The following is a 16,456-nucleotide window of genomic DNA, read 5'->3' as shown; positions in this document are numbered from 1 at the left end:
AGTCCATTTTTAGAATTAAGAAAACAGTTGCTCTCACAAACATTTGAGGTTACATATTTTACAGACACAATCACAGGATGTGCGTGAACAAATACTACAAGTGGGCATTTGTGTGGCAGAGGACAGTCTTTTATTAGCATGCACATACTGAAATTTGACTGAAATGATAAGCAGGAAGGGTTTATGGCTTCTCACGCTTGCAAACCTGAAAAACTGGAGCTGAGGGAGAAGAAGTGAGCACAGAGTGCAGGAGGGAAGCTGTCTGAATTGGTTTTTCATTAGGAGTTAATGATGTGATAATCTGTCTAACAGTAACCAGGTCCAACACCTCACAGCCGTCAATATTCCTCTAATGAAGTGTGTGTGTTGTACAGTGTGTGTCTGTAGCCCCACATACGTATGTTTGAATGAGAGAACTGTGTGTGTGTGTGTGTGTGTGTGTGTGTGGTAATTTCTTTCTTACATAAAGCTTGAAATTGAAAAAAAAAACGTGCACTAACCAGACCTGATCCAAACTTTCATCCCTACATGTAACCCTGCTCACCCACCCTCACCCCTTCACACCAGCTTAAATCCTACATGTTAATCTCTCCTCCTCTCCCTTCACACACAAACATACTCGCTTTCATTACCCCGCTTGCAGAGACCCCTGCTTCATTTTCTGGTCATGTGCACCCATTGCGAGGGGGCGAAGCGGACACAAAGTGACACAGGGAGCAGAATGGGGAGGAGAGGAGACGAAGCCAGAGCTGCACTCTGAAAGGAGGCGATGGGAGGTGTCTGATTGTCCCGCGCTGAAAGGGACAGTTAAAAGGAGAACCTTGTTGCCAAAGCTGGTGGGCTGGGCTGGAGGCTGGTTAAGTGCTGGTGGTGTGTGTAATTCTGTGCGTGTCTTTGTGTGCCTCTGTTTGCGTGGGTCTAATGAGGAGAAGAAGGATGACTGATGACCGAAGGGAGGATGATACCGAAGAGAAGGATTGTGAAGGTTAAAAGAATGGTTTATAAGGCTGAGAAATATACTGAGAAGAGTTGTAAGAATGTAACATCTGTTACATGTAAAGCTGTAGCTCGTTTGTTTTAAAGGAAAATCCAGGTATATTACAGTCAAGGCCAAGAAATAACCTGAGAAGTAAAATAAGTGAAATAATAAATCTCTTTTGCAGTGTCAGCTTTCTACATATTCCTATTGTTTTAGGCTCGGTGCCATTGCTAATAACTGACAAACAGCAGGTGTTTACTGGGAGAATTTTCTTTGACTTGAATATGTAAAAATCTGGCCCCAAACCCAAGGAACTCAAATCAAAACAAATCAAACCAAAACTTTCCACACAGCCGTAAATATTTAATCAAGGAAAACACCTTGATTATTTGTGCATCAGGATGAAAAATGCACAAAGCCTCATTGCTTCAAAAAGCTTGAAGATGCCACATTTGTAACAGTGTGTTCAGACGGAAAGAAATAAGAACATGAAGGTATGTTTCTTCATTACTGAAATGTTAATTTGACTTGACGCCAGTGTCTTCCAACAACAAAACAGCTCCACCAATATTAATTAGGACCTCAATATTCATCTTGGCGGAGATGGTTGTGAGGTCTGTAATTAACGAGATTTTAATCGTTTGATCGTCTCTTTAATTAAAGGCTTCCTACAATTTGAAGGTTTGTTTACTTCTCGCAGAATGAGAAATCTTATTGGCATTCTCTTTTGCCCGGGATTCACCCAGAGAAAACTATGAAGGAAAAATCAGGCTTTTAAAAGTTGCCCTAACATTTCTGAGAGGTGCTGTCATTTGAAAAAAATGAATCTCAGAACTCCTTTGGACAACGGCTGCACTCTGAGATCGCTGTGTTCTTGTTGTAGTCTTCCATCTGCCGTTCAAATGCTTCCACCTTTGTGAAATCTTCTTTGTGAAGCTTCAAGCTGTGGTTTGATGGTGTCTTTGATGAACAAAATGAAAAGACTATACATCCACATATATTTCCTATAACCTAAAATAGGTCTGCTTAATAAAATGGTCCAGATAGGTTTGAATGAAGCAACAGAACCTCAATCTACAATTAAGAATAGATATTCCTGTTTGACAGTTTGGCAAGTCTGAAAGTATTTTAAGTATTTTAATACTTTGTATATAAATACTTTATGTACAACAATTAGTTTTTATAACAGACACACTTGTTTGCCCTCCCAAAACAACCAACTTTGCATCTCCAAATCATTTCAAAGTGTTTTTTCTATCCAAAACTCTTTGGACAACATCCAGTAAATGTATCTTTTCATAGCTACTCGGGTAATGCATGTTATCAATCAGTAAGAAAGCACATATCCTATCCGCGGGTAGACGGCTGGTCAGTGAGAAGGATTTCTCCAAAGTGGCAAATAAGTTTCAAACAGAGACATTTTTGTCTCTTACAAGGTGTAATTTCTCAGCCTGCTTCACGTCAGTTGTCCCTCACATCTATTTCCTCTTCAACAAATTACCTGATAGATCAGTCCACAGGGTTTCATGATGGAGAAACCAAATTCTACATATATGTAATAGCATGTAAGAGCAGCAACAGTAGGATTTTATGAAGTGATTGAGCAGTTTTGTTCATATGATTGATTCGAACGTCAGGAGCTTTTGCCTAAAAGAACAGAGAGTTATAAAGCAAAAGAAAACAGAAAAACAAAAGCAACAAAACAAGAATCGTATGATTGTTAGGCATATTTAACATTATTTATTGTTTATTTTTATTTATTGTTATTTAACATATTCAACATACTGTTACATGTCAAAACCACATGCATTCATTAACCCTGAGGTTTTATCCGGCTTTTCACGAATCTGTTTATCATATCGTACATCATTTGGGCCCCTTAATTAACTCAAGTGAATCAACTAAAGTGTCAGCTGAACAATGCCAAAACTTTTAAAAGTTTGTCAGAGTTAGAAAATCCTGTTAGCACATAAGCTGAAGCCCTGCGTCAGTACAGTGTGTCATATGACAAAATAACAGCTGCAAACAGCTTCCTACATGTGAAGATTTATCAATATGTTCATGTTGTTACCTGAGCACATACTCTCTTCTTCTCTGTTCCTCATTTCCTGCCGGTCTGGATGTATATGTTTTGGTTGTAGTAAACAAAGTTTGCCCCTGAATAAACCACATTCCTCAGTTAAAAAGACTCCCACAAAGAGTTGGATATGAGTTTTCTTTTTCAAGATAGAGAGATAGAGAGGCTTTGAAAAGGCTCCATGTTAGGTTTCCTAGTAGAACCTAGTAGACCTTTTCTAAGGTTCTATTCAGGACCATTAAAGACAGCTATAGTACACATAGTATCTGAGAGTTTTACCTTTGGTGAAAAATACACTAAACTAAGACTCAAATACTCAAATACACTCAAATAAAAAAAAACTAAAGGGCGTTTAGAGGAGTGTGTTTATTTAGCTACATCTAGTGGTGAAGTTGCAGATTGCAACCAGCTGAATTCCTTCCATTTCATGCTGCCATTTGAAGCATTTCAGAGAAACAATTGTGTGTAGTTTGTCACTTCTGTGCTGCTGTTGTAACATGGCAGCACTGTCTGAAGGTATGAACCCGACAGTTAATATATTCATCTTTCATTCATCATTGCAAGTCCACACTTGAAAATTTAGTCATGGATATCATATTAAATCTCTGGCAAACTTCACATATTAGAGCTTTAAAGTTAACTTTTATCAAATAATCAGAACTTGTTTAAATGCAGTACAAGATGTTGCAGCTTTTTTAATTCATGGTAAAAATCATCCTTGACACCTTCGGCTACAACCTTGACCTTGCATCCCTCCGACGGTGTATTGTTTATTGTTTCTAAGCTCTGAGAAATTCAGTTGACACTGTTTGCGTCAACACTCGAGGGGTCTAGTGGCTGGGCCCACCCAAGTGGGGGAGACAGAAAGGAGATTGGCTATTTACAGCGGGAACATTTTCACCTCATTGGTGCATTTAGATATCACAAGTTATTTGATGGTCGCTGCAGCTTTAGATATTAGTAGTTTTAACAAAGATTAACCCTCTTTTTAAGCATATTTTTAGATGCCTGACATTTATTTGAACTATTAAGGGAAATGGGGTGGATTTAATCAAATGCAGTTTTTTTTTAAGAGATTTTGCCTCTGAAATCCCAAATATAAAATTTGCCAAAATAATTATTGCAAATGTTCTTGTCTTTAAAGGGAGGAAAATGGGTCTTTGTGGAAATATCAGAAATGCTTCTTATTGTCCCTGATGACAGAAAGAAAAATGTTGGGGTTTGATTTTGACTGACAGCAGCTGACTGTATGGGAGCAGGAGGGAAAACAAATATGATATCAAACCACAGATTGCACGCCGTGATTTTCAAGTTTCTGTAAAAATGATCACGCAGTTCTCATCACTTAATAGCATTTGATAAGCAGCAATAATCCGGCACCTTTGTTGTCTCACTGTCACACTCAACTAATCCTACCTGGTACATTTTAACTACTCCAGATCTTCCACAGCTGTATGAATTGATTATAAGAAGCAAAGGAGACACTGTGGTTTAACAAGCAGGGCAGGGTTTACTAACCACAGGCATCAGTAGCACAGCCCTTTTACTTGAGAAAAAACTAAGTTCTTCCAAGTAAGAGCACAACATTTAAAGGACAGCTTTGTTTTTAACAAGAAACACGTTTATCCTTCACAGTTCCTCTGTACACTAATCTCATATCAATCAGATATTTGATATCACCAGTTAGAGTCTGAAGAAAAATATTAAAGTTAAATATTAGGGTAAATTAAAGTTTGCACCCCAACTGTGCTGAGAGTTTCAACTGAGACAATACAAAGATCATACTATAACAAGTTACTGAGTAATGTAATACTGCCCATTACTGTTCTAGTGGAGGGTTTCTCAAACTCAGGTTCAGATCTCATACAGGGGAACATCACCTGGAAGCCCATTTTTTTTCCCCACGAGGTGAATATAAGTCCAATATTCTCTAAATGGTCTTTTACTTCTTCTTTTTCTGGTCAACTACTGGGGGAAATATCAGGCTATTTAGCTGCTGACTTTACTGTGTTCATCAGCTGGTTGTCACCACCGTCTGCCTTTTGTTTAAGGAACAGTTGGTTTGAGGGCTTTTCATTAAAATAACATCTGAACTTCATCACTCTTTTTTTTCCTGTGACACAAAATAAGGCTATAAAGTGTAAAACATACAAAAATGTGCATGAAGTCTTTGTTGAAAACAAATGTATGAAGGAGGAAAAGGGAATTTAACTTAATTGAATAAAATAAGGGAATTAGACAGGATGTTATGGGCTCTATAAAGACGTGGGCTGTGCTTCAGGCTTTAATATGGTTAAAATGGTTACTTGTTAGTACCTCGATTATCAGGATAGTTTGATGTGATGCCTGAGACAATGTTCGGGCCTTACTATTCAGCATAGCCCATGTTTTACAACCCTGATTCTAACTAAGCAGAGTTAACATCAACAGCTCTCTTACACTTTCACACCAAATGTTTTAGGATTCGCAGAAATAAGTAATTGATTTGGAGTTGGAAGGTCACAACATCAATCTGAGGGCTTGCAAAAGGATTTTCAGAACAGAACAGATCTTGTTGCCCTAAAGTCAGCTGTGTTTGTTTGTCTTTTAATGTTCCTCTTGCACTATGCTTTTATAAATAGATCAGCACGTGCAGCCCTCAATAGAATAAGTGATAAAACAACAAAAAAGAAAATGAACAATTAAAAAATATTTCATTTAAAAAATCACCTTTTTAATTATAAAATGATAAATAAATTCAGCTCAAGAAGACCAAACTAAATAATTTAATACAACACTTTTCAGTTTTTCTGAAGGGATCATTTTAAGGTTTTGTTTAGCTCATAGTCGGTAAAGACTTCAGAGGCTGAACCTAAAGTTATATGATCTGGTCTCTTCGAATCTAAAAAACACTGATTTTTGTCTCATTTTCTGATGAGTTGAAACAATGAAGAGAGGTCAAAATCAAAGTACGTGTGACCCTTTCAAGATCAGCAGAAGAAAAGAAGGAGCTGCTCCACAGGTGGAGAAATCATGACTGCACTGCCACAATTTGACTGTCAGAGGGCGGGTCACTGTAAAAGATATACAAGCTTGAGCAGTAAGTTTGGAAATATTAAACCCCAAAGTGTTGGCAACCACTGATCTGATTAAGCCTGTATGGCCCCTAAAAGAAAAACTGTCCTAAAGTGTTCAATTTGACTCCTCAATGTGAGCGCAAAAAAAATGTTGTTGGATAGTACACAAACTGGTGCAACAGTTGGTTAAGTTTACCCAATTAGATATGGAGCGGCTGTTAAGTTACAGGAGGGTTAAAACTAATGTGTGAGTGCAGAGAGCCTCCTTTGACCTGGAGGAAGATGGGGGAAAATAGTGAGGAAACAAGCTAAGAAAGAAACAGGAGAGAAGGAGTGAGAAAGAGGGAGAGAGGGGAGAGATAAAGAGATACCAACAGAGGAATAAAAGGAAAGCCAGGAGCTTACGCAGTGAAAAGAGCACATTATGGGCGACCTGCTGCGACAGTAGTGTGAGGGAACGGTGAATAACTGCCTTCATTTAGGCCAGTGTCCTAGTGGTGTGGAGCTGGAGGCCTTAGATGGACACACACACTGGAAAACACTAAAACACTTAAGCAGATTTTTTTTTTTTTCTATTTTAAAGCGTGCGTTCTTGATACCTGACGCGCGCGCACACACACACAGATGCCTCTCTCTTTCACACATTTTTCCACATTGGCCGGATTAGGAACACTTTCTCTTGGGTGTGCGAGGCTGCCCCACACACAAAGAAACACTTGGGGACAGGATTAGTAGGCTTACAGCGGATTCACATATGTCCAGTTCAAGCAATTGGTATTCAAAGCTTTACACTTTCAAATGCCACCAAGAGAGAGCAAAGCCGACCAGCGCTTTTCTTTGCATTGGCAGCACCTTTATGAGGAGGGCTCTTTTGCTGGGCCAACAATGAGGCCGTGAATACACATTTTCACTGTTCTACCAGGGGGATCTCATTGGGGAAGGATAGAGCACCGAGCTGAGGCAGACTTTATTATCCATGTTTGAAGTGCTGGGTGGGTGGGTGCAAACGGACGGAAAGATGGACAGACAGACAGATAGACAGACAGATGGACGGATGCTGAGGTGATGGTCAGCTGAAGAGTGCTTCTGTTGCTTCCACGTGTTATTGTTGGTGGCCTCCACTCCACCTCCACAAAACAGATCTGGAGCAGCCCCTTCAGAGTGGAGAGAGGCTCTCAGCAGCTCAATATAGACAATACTGAGTCAATTTAGTGCATTCTTACAATATTTCAACACAGCAAAACCTTTAAACACATCACTGCGCACTTCACTGATGCTTATTGAATCCATTTTTTACCCGAAATGTAATTTCTTTCTTTTTTTTCTTGGTGTCATTTTTTTTTCTAAATTTCCTCGGAGCATTTATAATTCCACTATTTTTACAGTTAATCTTATTTTAAAAAACACTGTACAGTGGCACCTCTCTTTTTCCCCCTTTTTAGTTGGCGTGAATAATTTGTATATATTTGTAACGTGTTGTCGTGGCATAGTTTTATCATAATATCACATTATTTTAGGACCAAACAGCTTTTTGAATTTATTAGAGTGCATGGCGTAAATTAAAAAGATAATAATAACCTCCTAATAACGCGTTGGATTATTTTTGTTTACTTACAGTTCTTTATTACGATGCATTAAACTGAACTGCAGAAACATTGTATTGGTTGTGTTTTATCAGTGCTGAAATCACTATTTAACAAATACTAAAGCACATGCATGAATATTAAAGTGCCAGGCGAATTATTTATGGTAACGTGTTTGTTTCTATGCTATTTGAAATTTTTAATAAGAATAATCTGTATAAGAGAAAAAAGAGAAAAGAGAAAAAGAATCAGTCGCCTCCCAGGACACTAATCAATGGATTACATCTCGTGTCCGTTTCACGGACTTGTGTGGGACTGTTGCGCATCGTGGCGAGCTCTGCCGCCCACATGCTGCCATATGGCCAGCAGAGTGCCGAGAGTCTGAGCGGGAGCTTTACCTCCGTCCCAGCGGAGGCCCAGCTGCACCCCTGAACTGGAGAGCAGTTTCTCTTCTGCCGTTCAGTCGCTCAGACAAACACCGGCCGTGTGGCGGAGACTCTAGTTTAAACCTGTTTCGTCCGATAAAACCTCGGGAGAGAGGCTGAAGTTTGTAAAAGAGAGCAGCATTGTGTCTCCTCTTGTTGGTGCATTCATGTAACAATCTGTAACGTTTTTCGCGACGTAAGACTCTGTGCGTAAATTTCAGCTACAAGTGCGGGTCCCAGCAAACACTCTCAAAACAGCTCGTTTAACACGAGTAACTTAGGCAAAACGATAATAATGAAATAGACTATTTTAAATCTATTTTGTCCAAGAGGAGAGGAGAAGAGAGCTTTGACCCCCAATGGTGTCCTGACAATGGCAGTGAATGGTTGCGCACCGCGGTCACCAGGACAGTCAAAGCACGCCGCCCCTTTCTCGCGGGCACGTCATCCTTCTAACTAGGCGTTATGAATAGGAAAGCCGCTTTTGTCTGTCTGCATGTATAAATAGGCTCTATCAGTGTCCTCCTCACCGCAGTGTTAAACAGACACATGCACAGAGAAAGTCGGCAGCCCCAGAAGAAGAGTGGCCACCGGTTGTGATCAGAGGGACAGCAGAGCGGGACAGGAGGCACAGGCAACATCAGGTGACCAGAGCGATTAAAGGCTCCAGAAGGAGAGAAAGAAGAGAGGGGAGGGAGAGGAGAGGAGTGAAAGTAGAGAGGGAGGAAGCCAGCAGCGACCTCCTACCCAACAACCTCGGAAGCAAAACCATAAAATGAATTCAGACTCAAGCCCGAGCAGCAGAGCCTCTTCGCCGGACCTAGACGGCATGTATCTCAGAGATCACCTCTCGCACCATCATCACCACCACCACGTCGGCTCATCTGTTTCCTCCTCCACGCAGAGCGGCGAGCAGCAGCGCCAGAAGATTACCGGCGGAGATCACCTGCGCTCCAGCGACGGCAAGTCATCATCTGTGGGAAGCAGCAGCAACAGCAGCAAGTACAAACTGAAGAAGCAAGTCACCGAGGAGGAAATGTACCAACTCCGTCTGAAAATTAATGGCCGGGAGCGGAAGCGCATGCACGACCTAAACCTGGCCATGGACGGCCTGCGCGAGGTGATGCCCTACGCTCACGGGCCCTCGGTGCGGAAGCTGTCCAAGATCGCCACGCTGCTTCTGGCCAGGAACTACATCCTGATGCTCACCAGCTCCCTGGACGAGATGAAGCGGCTGGTAGGGGAGATTTACGGAGGGCAGCACTCAGCCTTCCACTGCGGCACTGTGGCGCACGGTGCCGGCGCAGGTGGACACTCCGGTGGTCCAGCCGCCGCCGCCGCAGCTGCAGCAGCGGCCGCGGCCGCTGCTCACCAGGTGCATCCTCTCCTCGGGAGCGCGCTGACCTCCTCCACGCCCCCCACTCTGTCAAGCGCGATTCCGGGGCTCACCTCTATCCGAGCACCCCACGCCCTGATGAAGGGCTCCCCGGCTGCGCCCCCTGCCCTGCAGCTGGGCTCCGGCTTCCAGCACTGGGCCGGGCTGCCGTGTCCCTGCACCATCTGCCAGGTGCCTCCTCCTCCGCACATCCCCATCACCTCCACCGGCCTCACGAGACTCACAGGGGAGGGGAAGGACGGGATGAAATGATGTCTGACAGACAGCAGAGACTGAGAAGTGTAAAGGTGTTTGTAAATAGATAATTCAGGGCATGAGGGTGAATTTGGCCTCACTGATGCATGTTGTTGTTGAGTCTGTTTTCTTGTTAGACGTATGAGAAAAAATACTTTCCTCCTTGTAACAAGGACTTAAATAAAGACTGCTGGTTTGCCAGTTGAAGGTATAAAAAGTTGTGTCATGCAACAAGATGCCACGTTCCTCCTGTGTTTGACTGAATCTGTGTCACACTTGTGAAAGGTGAAGCAGGCTGCATGAACATTTTGATTTATTGTTTTCTTTTATCAGGCGTCTTTTTGTGAAAACGAAGAATGCTCTCTGTGCCTTGTACCAAGGATTTTACACTTATATGAAAATAATGACGGTTGTGGGTCTGGTTGGGGCGACTCTGCCACCGCGTAAATCTGTTTTCAAATCTAAAATTTATAGATTTATTTCAAGTGTGTGGCTCGTTGCGTGTCCATTTGTGCTCTGATTTCCCTTTTGTTTTCTTGCATGATGGTAACGATGATCTCGGCATGATTCTTTTTGCTGAACTGAATTTACCCAGAGACTCCGTCTCTTTATTTTTGTACATTGTTGATGACTGATGAAATATTTATTATCCCCAGTGTCCCTGGATGAAGTTTCAATAAAACTGGGATTATGGATCATAAAGATTGTCTTCTTCTTATCTTTTGAAATGATTGTTTTAAAACTCAAAAACATTAAAAACAACCATTAACGAATCAACTTGGAAGTTCCTTAAGTCTTACTTGAGCTGTTTTCTTACTATTCCTTATTATTTCTATTATTCCTTATCATTATTATATTGATTTCCCCCCACTCAGAGCTGAAATCTTAGTTTAATTAGCTCAGATATAAATGAAAGCACTTTAAAATCTCTTCCTCCATGACATCCAAACATATTGAATAATCAAATATTTTCATTATTTAAATCTCATTTGAAATGTTTTTGGGTGTTGGGTCACAAAGCTCCAAGCTACAGCGAGGCATTTAACAGCAGGTGGTGTTAACTTTAATGTTATATACACACACTTTTGCTTATTTAAAACTCAGTGAAAAAAGTACATGGTGATTTTTTTTGACAAAGTATTTCACAGGAAAATTGCGCAACATAATGAAAACGTGTACTCTTAAAACAATGAATTAAAGACATTTATAGCCGGACTTTTGTTTAGCATCTGAAATTAATATCTGACAAAGCCTGAACATTTCATGGATAGATTTAGGGCATATACAAATACAGGCCGTGTCACATTATTTGCTTCTCCTCCAGTCACACAGTACACCACCCCCTGATGACTTAGACTCAGATACGGTCGTTTATTTAGATACACGCAGGAAGAGGCAAATGTGGATGACATGCGGGTCCGGCTGCAGCAGCCTAATGGAGCCCAGCTGAACTGATCCGTGCAGCGGCGAGAAAGTGCTCCGCCTCGGGGAGCGCAGAGCAGTTTGTCCGCCGGGTCCCATGGGTGTTCCTCCGTCTCATCTCCACAGCGACAGAATGTGTGTTTGTGGAGATTACAAGTTAATTGTTCACGGGGGACCAAGAGGAGAAAATCACATCAGAGAAAGGCGTTGGGATTACAGGCTGCTAAATGTAGAAGATTATACATTCAGACCCCCTCCTCGGCCTCGCCGCATGCAAATGAGTGTGTGGATTGAAAAAAATAAATAAAGGAAAGAAAGAAAGAAAAAGAAAAGGAGATGGAGGCCTTTTGTAACTTTTTTTGGAGGAAAGAAAACACAAATTCTGTGTCCAAGTTGAGAAAAAGTGAAAGAGTTCGTTCTGCGCTCGTTTTTTTTTTTTTTTTTTTTTGTCTTTAGGAATGAGTGCAGCCTGTCTGTCCCTCGCAGGCTGCCAGATGGGATGTAAATAGCTGGTAGCCGCAATGGCCTTTTAACCACACAACACTGAGGAGGATGTTGTCAAGGGAAGCTGGCGGTTTGCGAGTTAATAGTCATGAGTTGGGGTAATTACTTAAGGTTTATTATGCTCTGGTTTCAAAGGAAATGGACTCTTCAATGGGCTGAGAAATACTTCTTAATTCTGGCTAATTAGGAGCTGCGTAAAGCGGAGACTGCTGCTGTCGCTATCAAGCGCTGCTGCCGTCAGAGAGAGGGATCATTTGTAAGTAAACCACAAAATAATGCACAAAGCAATCATGCACGTGCAAATGCCAAGACAAATGCAAATTCCGTTCTGTGTTAAAGGAATGAATGCAAATCACTGTTTTTTTATTTTTAGAAGTTTAAGTATTTCTGAAAAGACGATCATAGCAGAACCTCACAGACCAGATCCCTAAAATGTAATATATTTATGTCATTCTGCTATATGAAAAAGTCAGTGTTCACATGCAAAATACGGAGTGAACGTTTTTGCAGGGGCTTAACAGAAGGATTTATACACACACACACACACATAGCAAGTTGACTATCATTCTGCTTTCTTCAAACTGGAGCAAATCCTTCTGAAATACAAATGTTTTTCTTAATTAAGGCTTAACCAAGACATGAAGCTGAGGAAGACATTATCATTTTTTAAAAAGCAGATTATGTTCAAGATTAACTGAATACAAAATATGAAAGTGAGTTAGAAAGAAACGAGGGAGAAAAACAGCTCTAAAAGTCAGAAATATTATGTTTGTCCAATATCATTTGTGCAGCTTTTCAACGTTTATTTGGAACTTTTCTTTTATCTAGTTCTGCTGAAAAGTCTGCAGCAAACATCTGAATATTAAAGCTGATTCATGAGCTGATACTGATAATTATACAAAGCACACGTAAGTGTTGAAAAAGCTATATATCCTGATAACTAAGTAAATCTGTTCTTAAATGACAACGAATAACGCTGACAGACAGATAAATGGCCCTGTTTGTTTCTGCAGTGATGACTGAGTGGACCTGTGGCCATCAGCTCCTCTTTTCACGAGGCTTGACAAACGATTGGTCCTTTGCAGAGCACACACCTGTTACTGCGAGCCACTCGAGGTTGATCACTTAGAGCAACACCGCTTTGTTCAACTTCTCCTCAAACACACACACACACACACACACACATTCACACCCTCTTGGACGCGGATGCTAACGAGGCAACAAACGCTGTCAGCCTCGCTCGGTGAACAAGCTGCCTCCTCCAAAACCTCCAAATCTGAAAAACCTTTTTGATTAAAACACACCGACAGCTGCGCAAGAGCTCCATTATAGATATGAGTTTTTTGTTTTTTTTTTGTCAGAAATGTACAAACAGTGGGGGCATTTAAGGCTTGTATAAGTCCAGCATTTGGCAACCACACACTGTTGTTGCATTCCCTCTGAAGGCTCCAGTCTGTGTGGAAGCGTGTGAATGTGAAGTGGTCTGCGGGTTTATTTAGTTGCTCGGTCAGTGAGCCGCTGCAGGCCCGGTGCCTGAGGGCGGCAATTGAAAATAAATTTCAGTTGAATAAGGGGCAGCGGCCACATCAGCCGAGCCGCTGCTAGAACAAAAGCAGTTTGAGGGGATAAGTTATTGACCAGGCTGACAGCCTGAATGAGGCTGATTATAACCGCCTGCTCATGCTCTGTGTGTCTGTATGTGTGTGTGTGTGTCATAGTGAAGCAGGTGCAAAGGCCATAGCCTTCATGGGTCTACCTCTCTGTCTCTCTCAGCCCTTAGGGAGGCCTCGGGGCCCGTTGCCTGTCCTCAGCTGATTCCATAGACTAACGTTTAACCCATACTGCCAAAGCAGAAAGCATATTTCCATCATAAGAGCGCTTTGCCATCGCCATTAGCGACTGAGCTCATTTGCATGTTAATTGTGTGGTTAGAAAAGCGGTGCTGACACCTCCCTTTGTCCATGCAGGGTCGCGGGAAGTGAGAGGATGGGGCTGAAGAATGACATCCATGTGTGTTATTGTTTCAGGCTGGTTGTGTCATCTGTTATCAGGAGACGTTCGAGCTCAATGGAAAATAGATCAAGTTGATTTATTAAGGTTTTATTAACACTAAACGATCCAAGCAAAACCCTATTTCTTCAAAATGTATATACATTGATAAATCAAATAACAAGTAAGTAAATAAAATGACAACCATATATTCAAATACTGTGCTTAACTAGAATCCTGAAGTTCTTCCATGTCACATGGTGTCATTTACTACAATTTGAAGTTAGATGTTATATTTGTAAACTTGTCCCAGATCAGGAAATAAAGCAGTTGCCTTCCAGAAATGTCAATGGTTCAATCTTTGGCTTTCCCAGTCCACAAAGTGCCCTTGGTCAAGATTTTGAACCTCTCATATGTTAATCGGTGTGTGTATAAGAAAAGGCACAACACAGGCTGGAAAAATATACAGGCAGAGAAGAAAAACACTGCCTAAAACAGTTAGTTTACTAATTATCTGAAAGCACCTTAAAATTCTACAAATAAAACTAAGGACATGGTACAGGTGAAGAAGTTATGGGATTCATTCCTTGTCGTTAACAGGAAGGAGAAAAGTGACTGTAAAAACATCACAGTTAAAATTGTAATCTGACTAAACTTTTTCAGGATTGGCCCATTGACAAAACAAACTCTTACCTGTATTTATTACAGATAAACTTAACCGTTCATGAAGACTTTGTCTCTGAAGGGTAGAAATAAGCAGAATAATGTAATTAAACTTGAAAGCACTCAGTTTTAGTACCTAGTACATTTAGTAAAAATGTTGCCTAAGTAAATTAACATTAATAAAAGCTGTTAGAATTGCCTTATTGACCAGTTCCAACATTTACTTGCAATATAAATGTTGTATTTGACCACAGTGTTTGTATTCGCTACAGCATTTAAATGTACAAAGCATTTTAAATCGATATAATTTGCTTCCCCATTAATGAATGTAATTGGTTTGTGAAGATGGGAAGGTGTCGTCAAAAATGGTGTTCCACAGGGTTCAGTGTTGGGTTTGACTAATTTCTGTATCTATATCAATAAATATATTCATATCAAAGGTTCATCTCTGTGATCACCTGTACTTGGATAAGGCAGTAATTGTAAATCTTAAACACAAGATCGTACAAAAGATCACCAGGTCTTATGTGTTGAAACCGGAAGCTAGAAGAATCCAGATACTGTGGCATGAGTCCTTTATCCAGGTTTCAGAACATTTTCTGGTGTTAAACTTCATAGTGGCTCAGATAACAAAGAAGACTCATGACTTAGATACTTGATGAATACCCAGGTCTCTTATGTCAACATTAAAGCAAGAATGATTCAATCCGGATACGTCTCGAAAGTATGATGCTAATGTGCATGCAAACACTTTCAAAATGATCCCGTGTGCAGACTTGGGCAAAAGATCTGCTAAAACACATTCTGTGGGAGTTTGGCTGCTGAAAATGTTTGAGATATGATAAGTTATCTTTAAATAGAACGTGCAATAATATCAGCATGCAACACGAAAAAGTTTAAAACTGATGATCGCTGATGACATTGAGCTTTTGAGAGTGCTTGTTTGAAGGACTTCACATGTATTCAACCTCAGTCAAGTAATATCGAGGAAACATATATTCCACTGTCATGATAATCCCTCTATTTTACTGCAGTAGAAAATCATTAGAGATAAACTTAATCAACGTTACTCACCTCAGAGCACAGAATGAAATTAACAACTTAACAGGCTCATTAAAATCAATGTGGAGAAAATGCATGGACATATGCTGCTGAAATATTCATATTCATTTCCTCTGGACTACAAACTATCTTGTGTAGGATGTGGATGAAAATAAAAACTTTATACATGCTCTCCAATTCAAAGAAAGTCACATAAAGTGAGCAATGAGTATGTTAACAGATGATTTTGACAGCATATTTCGCTGATACATTGATTTCCACTTATAGTGTTAGGGATGAAAGAGAAGAAAGACACATTTCAGAAGAGATGTCCCCCATAGTTTTGACTTCACTTTTCTTCTCCTTCTGTTAATACTGTGCAATTTTCAACTTTTTCTTCTTCCGCTTGATCCCCTGCTAAGATAAATCTGAACTTCCACAGTGGTGCCTCCCACTAGGTGGCGCCGTAAGTCACTGCCTATTTCACTTAAAAGAAAGACTGGCACTACCTCTACTTTTAGCAGTTTTATATAATTGGATTTGGAATTAGTTTCACAAATGAATCATTTCTTCGTCTGAATACCCGTTGTGATAGTTCTTTGGTTTCCATATGATTCAATTTTAATCTACATTTTTAATATCTTATTTAGGAAAAAATCTCAAAGTATCGATGGTTTTAACACATTTTTGTTGATGCAACATTACAACGTACGTTGTTTTTTAAACTGGCTCAGTATCATAGAAAGAGAGGGCAGCCCATCAAAATAAAGGTTTAATGAGTGATGGCAGGGCATTTACTTGGAACAAAATCAGTTGTCATGATAGTACCAGATTACTTAAGAAAATATCTGAGTTCTTCCACCATCAGCACTTTGTGTGTGTTCATTGTCAGTATTATAATGTGTCTGGAAATGAAAGAAACAATGAGATGCAGGCATCCTTCCTGACAAACTGGACATGCTGTGTTTACACACAAATTTTCACATTTCTACACACAAGCCAGTTTTGGTGTCAGTTTTGTGTAATAAATACAGATTTAGCCAGACAGAAAGTGTCTGTGTGTATGTGTGTGTGTGTGTGCGTCAGC

The 16,456-nt window shown here is 40.6% G+C and overlaps 1 protein-coding gene across 1 annotated transcript; it reads left to right on the top strand.

The window, feature by feature from the left end:
- Positions 1-8,895: 8,895 nt before the first annotated feature.
- Positions 8,896-10,408, top strand: olig3 (oligodendrocyte transcription factor 3). Its single transcript, XM_072390341.1, has one exon. It carries the CDS (start codon positions 8,896-8,898, stop codon positions 9,766-9,768), a length of 873 nt encoding a protein of 290 aa, XP_072246442.1. The 3' UTR covers positions 9,769-10,408.
- Positions 10,409-16,456: the final 6,048 nt, after the last annotated feature.

Source organism: Leuresthes tenuis, unplaced genomic scaffold (assembly GCF_036924035.1).
Source record: "Leuresthes tenuis unplaced genomic scaffold, fLeuTen1.0.hap1 SCAF_8, whole genome shotgun sequence".
NCBI lineage: Eukaryota > Metazoa > Chordata > Actinopteri > Atheriniformes > Atherinopsidae > Leuresthes > Leuresthes tenuis.
Note: the sequence above shows the minus strand (reverse complement) of the source record. Positions and strands in the feature narration are given on the sequence as shown.

What these genes read in the sequence shown, in the direction of transcription:
- olig3 (XM_072390341.1), top strand. Translation starts at nt 8,896, where the DNA reads ATGAATTCAGACTCAAGCCCGAGCAGCAGAGCCTCTTCGCCGGACCTA.